The following is an 11,594-nucleotide window of genomic DNA, read 5'->3' as shown; positions in this document are numbered from 1 at the left end:
GCTGCAGTGTGTGGGTACAGCATCAACCAAGGCTGGGCCTGCAGTGTGTGATCTCTGGAATGAAATCTTCAGGAGAGGCCATGGATAATCTTCTAGTCTTATGGCCACTCTCCCATCTTGATGGTGCCTCTCAGATGAAACAGAAAAGCCCTTAGAGCAATGGTTCTTAACCTGTGGGTCACTACCCCTTAGGGAGTCACATATCCTGCATATCAGATGTTTACATTACAATTAACAGCAAGATTACACTTACGAAGTAACAACAAAAATAATTTTATGGTTGGGTGTCACTACAACACAAGTAGGTACTTCTGTCACTCCTGAGGTTGTAGCAACCACATGAAGGACAGCCAGGTCCCCACTAATGGAGGAAACCAAGGCCTGGAGAAGAGGACCTGTTGTCTATGTACTGTGTCCTGGTATAGAACTAAACAGTACACCTGATTTGTCCAGGTCTGGCAACCACAACCCAGATCTGATGAGACTTGGGGGTTAGGGCTTAACAGAAGCCACAGTCTTCCACCACACTCTGACTTCCTCCTGCCTGTGAGGACGCATTCCTCTGGTTCATGACAGTGCTCATCACTCATCGGAAGCCTGTGTGCCGTCAGAGCCTACTTCTCAGTCTGTAAACATGGGGCGTGTGTCCGGTGGCTGCAAGCTCATGAGGGGGTGGCAAGCAAGCCGGCCGCACAGGTCCTGCAGCCTCAGGCCTCCTGGTTGCCCAACTGGCGGCTGGGGGCGGGCTGTGTCCTCTGATTAAAGGCTGCCTGGCACAGCCTGTGCAGAGACAGGTGCCCAGCAGCCCAGGAAGCCAGCCGAAGCCCGGCCCAGGTAAGCCAGTGTGGTGGGGATAGGTGGATAAAGCCATGAGTCTAGAGGCGGGTAGAAGCCAGGTTGAGGTAGCACTTGTTTTGAAGAGAAAAGGTTGGGGAGACCAGGGTCCCCATGCCAGATTCCTCTGGTGCTCGACACCCAAAGGTAGAAAGCAGGGTATAATGCCTGAGGCTCCCAGCCAAGGTATTTCCACCAAGGGGCTGGGCTAAGGCACCAGTTGTGGACTGTACCTGTCCCCCTCCTTGATTGGGTCAATGGCTAGATCTGGGCCTGGCAGCAAAAGTAAGAGGGCCCTGGGTTAAAGTCTAGTCACTTTGTCTGTTTGGTCAGGTGATAATACTAAGATTGGGTTGAAGTGAGACCCAGGAAAGTGGGGAGGAAGGATAGACAGCAGAAACAGACCCTGGTCACTTGATCCTGGCCCCATGGAGTCCCCTTCAAAGTGTCCCTAGATATGAATATGCATCAGAAACTACTACTAGCACCAAAGGCCTCATGAGGTGAGGTGGAGCAGCAGGAAGCGAGGCTCTGTGTGGTAGAGCTTCAACCTGAGGTGGTATAGGCAGCAGGGTCTTGCTCCCATGTCTTTAGCCCTCTGGCTAATGCCACTTGTTCTGGCAGCTTTAGGCCTCACTGTTGCTGTGAGAACATCAGCATGTCTGAGCCACTGCGGGCTGAGACTTTTGTGTTCCTGGACCTGGAAGCCACTGGGCTCCCTAACATGGATCCTGAGATTGCAGAGATATCCCTTTTTGCTGTTCACCGATCTTCCTTGGAGAACCCAGAACGGGATGATTCTGGTTCCTTGGTGCTGCCCCGTGTTCTGGACAAGCTCACATTGTGCATGTGCCCAGAGCGCCCCTTTACTGCCAAGGCCAGTGAGATTACTGGTTTGAGCAGTGAAGGCCTGATGAACTGCCGGAAGGCTGCTTTCAATGACGCTGTGGTGAGGACACTGCAGGGCTTCCTGAGCCGCCAGGAGGGCCCCATCTGCCTTGTGGCCCACAATGGATTCGATTATGACTTCCCACTATTATGCACGGAGCTACAACGTCTGGGTGCCCATCTGCCTCGAGACACTGTTTGCCTGGACACACTGCCTGCATTGCGGGGCCTGGACCGTGTGCATAGCCATGGCACCAGGGCTCAAGGCCGCAAAAGCTACAGCCTGGCCAGTCTCTTCCACCGCTACTTCCAGGCTGAGCCCAGTGCTGCCCATTCAGCAGAGGGGGATGTGAACACCCTGCTTCTGATCTTCCTACACCGTGCTCCTGAGCTACTCGCCTGGGCAGATGAGCAGGCCCGCAGCTGGGCACATATTGAGCCCATGTATGTGCCACCTGATGGACCAAGCCTCGAGGCCTGAATGCCAGCGCCATCCATTCATCCAGGCTTTGAGTTATGTCTTTGATCTCTGTAGCACCTTCATGTCCTTCTTTAGCCCTGACCTATGTGGCCATTGGATCCTAGAGTCTTCTCTGTGTTCCACCCCCAGTTGGGCACTCTCTGGCCAGGCCATGAGTTCCTATAAGTTGCTCCATTCCATTTTTCAATAAACATCACCAACTATTTACCAGCTTACTTACTAGCCAGATTTTTCTCTGCCCATACCCAAAATTATCTCACCCAGGACAGATGGGCCCCATGCTGGCCTGACCCTGTGGTGAGCTCTGTGAGTATGTAGAGGGGAAGATTCTCAGAAGGAGCTTGTGCTAGGTAGGAGTGCTGGACCCTTAGCCCCAGCTATCTTCTCTGGTATGTCTCATGTTGTCCCTCTTTGTTAGCCCCTTGGGATAAACAGGCTGAATCCTCCAGGGAGCAAATTGAAAGCAGTAACTAAGCCTACAGAGAGCTAGCCTGTGCCTCCCTTGTTCAATGCCCAGCTCCAACCTTTTACTCTCATCACCCTTTGATCCCACTCAGCAAAGTAGCACCAGGAAAAGGCAGGCATCTCTAATCATCTGTGGACACAACACATGAATGCCACAGGAGGGGCCATCCAGGAAGACTAGGGTGCCAAGCTGACCTGAGGCATAGATAAGAATGGCATCCTCTCAGATCCTTCACAGAATGATTTATCTGGGCAACTTCTCATCAGCTGCTTCAGCTATTTCTGGTGACCTGCCTGTGAAGCCCCACCCTGAGGCACTCATGTCTTGTGGGAAGTCAGACCAGGTGAGAGCTGTGTCACCAAATGCTGGGGCAGGTAAGGAGGGGTAGGGTGGCCACACCCCAGAGTGACTCGCATGACCGAAGCCTCCAGCTTCGCCAGCCTGGCCCATTTGGGGACCCCTAAGTAGGTCAAAATGACTAGAGAGGCTTCAATGTGTGTGGTGGCAGAGTAAGAAGACACTGGTGATGGCTGTGTCAGACTAATCACATGGCCTGGCTGAGACTGAGGGCAGTGGAGGTTACAAAGGGTTGTGTCTAAAAGAAAGGCAACATCTTATGTGTTTGTTGTATCTCAGACCTAATTCCTATTATGCTGTCTGGCCAGGCTTATGTGGGCAGCCTATACAAGAAAGTGGTGCCCTTAGCATACTGTCCCTGCTGCTGTATAATGACAGGTTAGAAAGGCTCAACTCCAGGATCAGCTGGCTGCTCTCTCTGTACCTTATGACATTCCACAGTGGTCTTGTTTTGTGTTTTTCCCTCCCTGAGGCTGAGGTTTCTGCCTCAGCCATCCATGTACCCTTGGCCTAATGGTCTTGGGTTTTGCGCCTAAGTCTTTCCTGCCCACTCAGACTGATCAGGCAGAGCATTGTGTCTTTCCATGTGGCACAGACAAGCTGAGACCTGCCTCCAAAGTAGTGGTGTGCTGATGAATTTATGCCAACTGGCTTTCTAGGAAAGTAAACGTGTGAGTGTGCATGTGTATGTGTGTTTCCCACCCATGATGAGCACTGGTCAGTTCACAATTTCCTTTCTCTTAATGAGTAAGTTGAAAGTAAATGAGCAGAGATATATCTTAAAGTTTCACATGTTCACACTACTAGCAATGATGTGACCACAAAGGTGGCACTCTGATTTAATCTGCCGTATTACCATGTACCCCATTATTTTCTTATGACAGGGCAATCAACAAAGCAGGAATAAACTGAGCATTGCCATGTCCTGGCCCATTGACCTCTGTGGGATAGCTCTGTCACTGTGCCAAATAGGTGGAGGACGGAGTATGTACAAAGTTATACAGGAATGGATTTGTAGCATCACACCACAGCATTGATTTCTACTGTGGTCTGCTAGATGTGCATCAATACACAGTAACAGTAAAACGTGGTTAGTTAAGATGTGATAAATCTGGATAGCTCCTTTTTTTTAAAGTATAACTTACTTAAGTTTTCATTTATATTAATTTACTCTTGGTTTTTGGAGACAGTTCTCATGTATCCTAGTCTTATAGTCCCTATATAGCCAAGGCTAACTCTGGACTCATTATCCTCAAGCCTCTACCTCATAACTGTTGGGATGATAAGCTGATGTTGACATATCTAGCTTGTTTACATGACTTAATTTCTAATAGATGTTAACATTTAACAATTACTTTGCCTCGGAGTTGGGGATTTAGCTCAGTGGTAGAGCGCTTGCCTAGGAAGCGCAAGGCCCTGGGTTCGGTCCTGAGCTCCGGAAAAAAACAAACAAACAAACAAAAAAAAAAACCAATTACTTTGTAAATTTTCCAAAGTACATCCATTTGAATGACTAAATCAACAACAACAAAAGACTGACCATTACATGCTCTATTGCTGGTGACGGAGGATGGATGGTTCCTGTGCTTTTGGTGACATGATAGGTGGTGCAGCTTCAGTGGAAACTGACTGGGCAGTGTTTGAAGGGTGAACTGAAAAACCATCATGAGATCCAAGGTTTTTTTTTTTTTTTTCTTTTTCTTTTTTTCGGAGCTGGGGACCGAACCCAGGGCCTTGCGCTTCCTAGGCAAGCGCTCTACCACTGAGCTAAATCCCCAACTCCGAGATCCGAGGTTTTACCCATATATGACTCCCCAAGAGAAATTCAGAACACATTCAAGACAGCTTGTGACTTAAAGGGCTCCCAGCTAGATGTTCCCTAGTAGGATGACTGGTTGTATAACCCATGTCACATCTGCACCTGAGAATGCTGCTCAACAATGAATAGTATGCTCCTGAGACTACAGTCTGGATGCAACATGGAGTAGTGATGTGGCGGATAGAGTATGCTTGGGAGGAAATTAGGCAAGGCACCAAAGGCTGCCTCCTCATCTCCATTAGCAAGCTGAAGTTCCATGGATTATACAGCTCAAGCATACCCTCTCCCCACTCTTTCTATTAGAGACTTGATTTTCCTTGGCCCCTTTATCTGCCTTTTAAAATTCCTTTGTGGGACTGGAGATGTCACTCGGTTGGCACAGTGCTTGTACAGTATGACAAAGCCCTGGGTTCCATGCCTAGCACTCCCCCAAAACAACAACAACACCCCCAGGTATTATGGTGTAGGCCTATAATCCTAGTACTTAAGGAATAGAGATAGGAGGATCAGAAAATCAAGTTCATCCTAAGCTACAAGGCCAACCTGGGACACATGAGACTTTATCTTTAAAAAATAGTTCCCTTGTGTGTGTGAATCTAAGGGATGAAAACTTACGAATCATTGTTTGCATCTTGTCTTACTCTGCTGCAGTTGCTATAGCAGAGTATTATACATTGTATGACTTATAACAGCAGAAATTCATTGATCATAATTCTAGTGCCCAGATGTCCAAGATCAAGGTGCAAGCAGGTCATTGTTGGCTGAGAACTTCATTTCTCATAGGTGGGACTTCCTTGCTGTGTTCTCACATACATGGTGAAAGAGTCCTTGGGATTTCTTCTGTTAATGTTATTATTCACAGAACCTTGCCCTCATGGCTATTCTCCTCCCAAAGGTTATACTTCATACCTTAACACCAATGGGGGCAAATACTCAGAACATAGTACACAAACTGACACATAGGCCCCTGCACCACCCCCACATACACACTTTCCCTCACATTCCTCCTTGTATCTTCCTCTGCACACTCATAAATTTGCAAAGATAGCATTTGACTAGGTGCCGTTTCTTAAAAGTCATAAATACCTTCTTTGAATCATTTTAGTTTCCTCAATGGTTTTTAATTTATTAATATAATATTTTTAATTTTAGTATCTCTGCTGATGTCTCCTTTCTTATTCCTACACATATCTTAACAAGGATTGTGGGAGATTATTTGTTTCATTGGCTCTTTCATTTGAGTTTGTGTATGTGTGTTTGTATGTGCACATGTGCATGTACACACCAGAGGCACTCTCCATTTTTTGAGTCAGGGTCTCTCTCACTAAAATTTGAGTTCAGGGTTGGGGATTTAGCTCAGTGGTAGAGCGCTTGCCTAGCAAGCGCAAGGCCCTGGGTTCGGTCCCCAGCTCCGAAAAAAAGAACCAAAAAAAAAAAAAACCAACCAACCAACCAAACAAACAAACAAAAAACCCTTGAGTTCATTAATCGGCTAAACAGGCTGGCCAGAGAAACCTGGGGATTCTTCTCTTTCCCCCTAGTCAGTGCTAGGGCTACAAATGTATGTTGACTTGCTCAGTTTTTATATGGGTGCTGGGAATACAAACTGGTGCTTATACCACTGAGCCAGCTCCATATTATTCTTTGGCCCTTTTAAAAGAAAACAAAGCTAGAACTTTGACTTACTCTTTCACTTTAAATTTTTTTTGCTTCATTAAATTTTTTACCTTGATTATTTCCATCTCTGATTTAACTTTAGAGTACTTTTTAATTTTCTGAGATGAAGACTTACGAGAACCATCTTCCTTATTGAATAGCTGAGGTCCTCAAAAATAATGGTTTCCCTCAAGGATCAGACCACACCCCAAAGGTTTGCTATTAGATACCTCATTAGCTTGGTAATTGCAGATAGCTCATCGTTTCACTTTTCATTTCCTTCACAACGTAATTCTTTTTTTTTTATTATTTCTCTGTTTATTTTTTGTCTGGGTGACTTGTTGATTGATGAGAGTGCAGTGTTTAAATCCCCCACTATTTTATTTAGATAGGCTTTCTTTATTTGTGTATTAATACTTGGATAAACCCAGTACTTAGAATTTTGGCTGCATGCCTTCTTTTAAGCAGCACAGTTGAGTATAAACTAAATTTACCTACTATGTATGTGCCTAGTACCATAGTATTTCTACTTTTTTTTAGTTTCTTAATTATTTTTCTTAAAATTTTTATTAGATATATTTCCTTTTTTTTACATTTTATTTTTTTTTATTAACTTGAGTATTTCTTATATACATTTCGAGTGTTATTCCCTTTCCCGGTATCCGGGCAAACATCCCCCTCCCCCCTCCCCTTCCTTATGGGTGTTCCCCTCCCAACCCTCCCCCCATTGCCGCCCTCCCCCCGCCAGTCTAGTTCACTGGGGGTTCAGTCTTAGCAGGACCCAGGGCTTCCCCTTCCACTGGTGCTCTTACTAGGATATTCATTGCTACCTATGAGGTCAGAGTCCAGGGTCAGTCCATGTATAGTCTTTAGGTAGTGGCTTAGTCCCTGGAAGCTCTGGTTGCTTGGCATTGTTGTACATATGGGGTCTCGAGCCCCTTCAAGCTCTTCCAGTTCTTTCTCTGATTCCTTCAACGGGGGTCCTATTCTCAGTTCAGTGGTTTGCTGCTGGCATTTGCCTCTGTATTTGCTGTATTCTGGCTGTCTCTCTCAGGAGCGATCTACATCCGGCTCCTGTCGGTCTGCACTTCTTTGCTTCATCCATCTTGTTTAATTGGGTGGCTGTATATGTATGGGCCACATGTGGGGCAGGCTCTGAATGGGTGTTCCTTCAGTCTCTGTTTTAATCTTTGCCTCTCTCTTCCCTGCCAAGGGTATTCTTGTTCCCCTTTTAAAGAAGGAGTGAAGCATTCACATTTTGATCATCCGTCTTGAGTTTCATTTGTTCTAGGCATCTAGGGTAATTCAAGCATTTGGGCTAATAGCCACTTATCAATGAGTGCATACCATGTATGTCTTTCTGTGATTGGGTTAGCTCACTCAGGATGATATTTTCCAGTTCCAACCATTTGCCTACGAATTTCATAAAGTCGTTGTTTTTGATAGCTGAGTAATATTCCACTGTGTAGATGTACCACATTTTCTGTATCCATTCCTCTGTTGAAGGGCATCTGGGTTCTTTCCAGCTTCTGGCTATTATAAATAAGGCTGCAATGAACATAGTGGAGCACGTGTCTTTTTTATATGTTGGGGCATCTTTTGGGTATATGCCCAAGAGAGGTATAGCTGGATCCTCAGGCAGTTCAATGTCCAATTTTCTGAGGATCCTCCAGACTGATTTCCAGAATGGTTGTACCAGTATGCAATCCCACCAACAATGGAGGAGTGTTCCTCTTTCTCCACATCCTTGCCAGCATCTGTTGTCCCCTGAGTTTTTGATCTTAGCCATTCTCACTGGTGTGAGGTGAAATCTCAGGGTTGTTTTGATTTGCATTTCCCTTATGACTAAAGATGTTGAACATTTCTTTAGGTGTTTCTCAGCCATTCGGCATTCCTCAGCTGTGAATTCTTTGTTTAGCTCTGAACCCCATTTCTTAATAGGGTTATTTGTTTCCCTGCGGTCTAACTTCTTGAGTTCTTTGTATATTTTGGATATAAGGCCTCTATCTGTTGTAGGATTGGTAAAGATCTTTTCCCAATCTGTTGGTTGCCGTTTTGTCCTAACCACAGTGTCCTTTGCCTTACAGAAGCTTTGCAGTTTTATGAGATCCCATTTGTCGATTCTTGATCTTAGAGCATAAGCCATTGGTGTTTTGTTTAGGAAATTTTTTCCAGTGCCCATGTGTTCCAGATGCTTCCCTAGTTTTTCTTCTATTAGTTTGAGTGTGTCTGGTTTGATGTGGAGGTCCTTGATCCACTTGGACTTAAGCTTTGTACAGGGTGATAAGCATGGATCGATCTGCATTCTTCTACATGTTGCCCTCCAGTTGAACCAGCACCATTTGCTGAAAATGCTATCTTTTTTCCATTGGATGGTTTTGGCTCCTTTGTCAAAAATCAAGTGACCATAGGTGTGTGGGTTCATTTCTGGGTCTTCAATTCTATTCCATTGGTCTATCTGTCTGTCTCTGTACCAATACCATGCAGTTTTTATCACTATTGCTCTGTAATACTGCTTGAGTTCAGGGATAGTGATTCCCCCTGAAGTCCTTTTATTGTTGAGGATAGCTTTAGCTATCCTGGGTTTTTTGTTATTCCAGATGAATTTGCAAATTTTTCTGTCTAACTCTTTGAAGAATTGGATTGGTATTTTGATGGGGATTGCATTGAATCTGTAGATTGCTTTTGGTAAAATGGCCATTTTTACTATATTAATCCTGCCAATCCATGAGCATGGGAGATCTTTCCATCTTCTGAGGTCTTCTTCAATTTCTTTCCTCAGTGTCTTGAAGCACAACGTAATTCTTGTGTAGATTGTCCTAACTTCTTAATAGTGAAAAGTTTTTTTTCTTTTTCTTTTTTTTTTTTAGAGCTGGGGACCGAACCCAGGGCCTTGCACTTGCTAGGCAAGCGCTCTACCACTGAGCTAAATCCCCAACCCATTAATAGTGAAAAGTTTTAATTAATCTTTTATCATTGTGTGTGTGCACGTGTGTGTGGATGTACATATGCTATATTGCTTCTGTTGAAGTCAGAGGACAACTTTGAGTCATTTTTCCTTCTACTATAGGTTTCAGGGATCAAACTCAGGTAGGCAGGCTTATGTAGCGAAGTACTTTTACCTCCTGCACCATGGCACCCACCAACACCACCTTTGAAGGGGATTTTAGAGTAGGCCTTCTGTTTTCTAGGGCTGCCATGACAAAGTATACCTCAGTGCTAGAAGGTCCCCTTTCTATTGCTTCTCAGCCATACAGGGTTGGAGCTCATCCTCATGGCCTTCTCTTAACTTAAGCTTAGCAAGATACAGATTTCATCTCCAAACTTGCAATCCTCCTGCCTTAGCCTTCCTAATGGAGAGATTACAGATGTGTGTCACATACCTGCTCATAAATAATTTTGAAAAGTGTTCTAGATCCTGGGAAATGTGTCTCCTTAAGAAATGTGCACATTTATCCATAGTTCTAAAATATAGCTTAACAACTGTACTGCTGTGCAATTCTGTTCTTGCTTATTTATTACATCTGTCCAGTTACATGACAGTGATACTCCATCATAGTTATGTTTTATTGAAGTATTCTTTCATGCCAAATAGTTTTTTCCAGTATAAATTTAACTGTCATCTGCGTGTGCTAATGACTTTATGAGTCAGGATTCTCACAGTATCTCAGAATCTATCATCTCTCCATCTATGGGAGACTTCAAAGCACTGGCTCCATAATATAGAGGCAGAATGGCCATTGAGCCAACTAGCAACTGAGGGTGAAGCTATGGTTAAGTCCAGGGATCATCAGGAGCAAGATCCTTCCCTCTGGGTAATTTTAGTCTTTTTAAATAAAGCCTTCAGCTGATTGCACAAGTTTTTCCCTACACTAGGGGAAAAGATGGCTTTATTCAAAGTCCACCAATTTAAATACCAATTTCATCTAAAACTTATTTTCACAGCCTCACTTAGACTGTTATTTTACCAAAACCTGAGTTCTATAGCCTGCCCAAGTTGGTATATAATATTATTCCCTGACTTTAGCTTAGTGCTTGTTATCTACAAAGCTAGAGGGATCTCACAGAGCATTTGCAGCTTTGCTTCTAGTGCATGTTCCCCAAGTTTCCACTTTGCTCCCCGTGCAGTGAGTGGCCTTGGCTAGCATTAGGACCTAAGGGCTGCCATTTTCCCCCAGCTTCTACAGAGTTCTACTTGTGTTCACAAACAGAGGCCAAAGAGACACTCTCATAGCAACTTCCTGGGACAGCAGGACTACACAAGATTCATTCAATTAAATATATATATATATATATATATATATATATATATATATATATATATATATATAATTTGTTAGGTTCCCTGAGGCACCTTGAAATTAAGAGTGAAAGTACAGGTTTCATTTTAATGTTGCAGTGTGAACTGTTTGAAGTTAAAGGGAAACCATCTTTTAAGTCTCCCAATTTCTCTTAAAAGTGATTATTAAAACTCTGCCTTGATAGGAAACAGGAGCAGGTTAGTAACTTGCTATGGCCACACTGCTCCCAGAGTGGTTGGACCTTTTGTCTAGGCTTTTTGTTTTCAGTTCCAGCACCATTTGACTTAAAAGTTTTTATTTAAGTCTGTGTGAAGGAAAGAGGGGGGAATGTTCTGCAATAACAGTTCAAAGCTGAATGTGGTGGAGAATGCCTAGTCCAGCACTCCAGAGATAGTGGCGGGTTCAAAACAACCCCAGGCAACATAGGGAAATATCACCTGAAAAATAAATCAAAACCCAACCCCAATCCTAAACTCCTAAGACTATCACCAAAATTTCCAAGTCATAAAAAGTCCTATAGGCAGATAGAATGTCTTTGTGACCTTTTTTGACAAGAGTTCTACATTACAACCAAAAATATATAAGCTAAAAATTTAAAATATATCGTTTGAAAGAGGACATTTGTTAAAAATGTATTTGATGATAGACTGAAGTCTAGAACTCTAATTCTTTGTAAGAAGACAAACAATTCAATTGAAATGGACAAGAGATTAACATGCTTCTCAAAGTAAATGTGAATGACCAACAAGTACATGCAAAGATCGTCATGAAGGAAATGAAATCAAAAGCACA

General features: G+C 43.9%; 1 protein-coding gene across 1 annotated transcript; it reads left to right on the top strand.

Moving 5' to 3' along the window:
* Positions 1-809: 809 nt before the first annotated feature.
* Positions 810-2,418, top strand: Trex2 (three prime repair exonuclease 2). The gene is made up of 2 exons (NM_001107580.1): positions 810-834; positions 1,459-2,418. The coding sequence occupies exon 2, from the start codon at positions 1,493-1,495 to the stop codon at positions 2,201-2,203; it is 711 nt and encodes a 236-aa protein (NP_001101050.1). The 5' UTR covers positions 810-834; positions 1,459-1,492; the 3' UTR covers positions 2,204-2,418.
* Positions 2,419-11,594: the final 9,176 nt, after the last annotated feature.

The sequence above is a fragment of the Rattus norvegicus genome, chromosome X, assembly GCF_021556685.1.
Source record: "Rattus norvegicus strain SHRSP/BbbUtx chromosome X, alternate assembly SHRSP_T2T, whole genome shotgun sequence".
NCBI classification, from domain to species: Eukaryota; Metazoa; Chordata; class Mammalia; order Rodentia; family Muridae; genus Rattus; species Rattus norvegicus.
The sequence above is the reverse complement of the archived record's forward strand: the minus strand, read 5'-3'. Positions and strand labels throughout refer to the sequence as shown.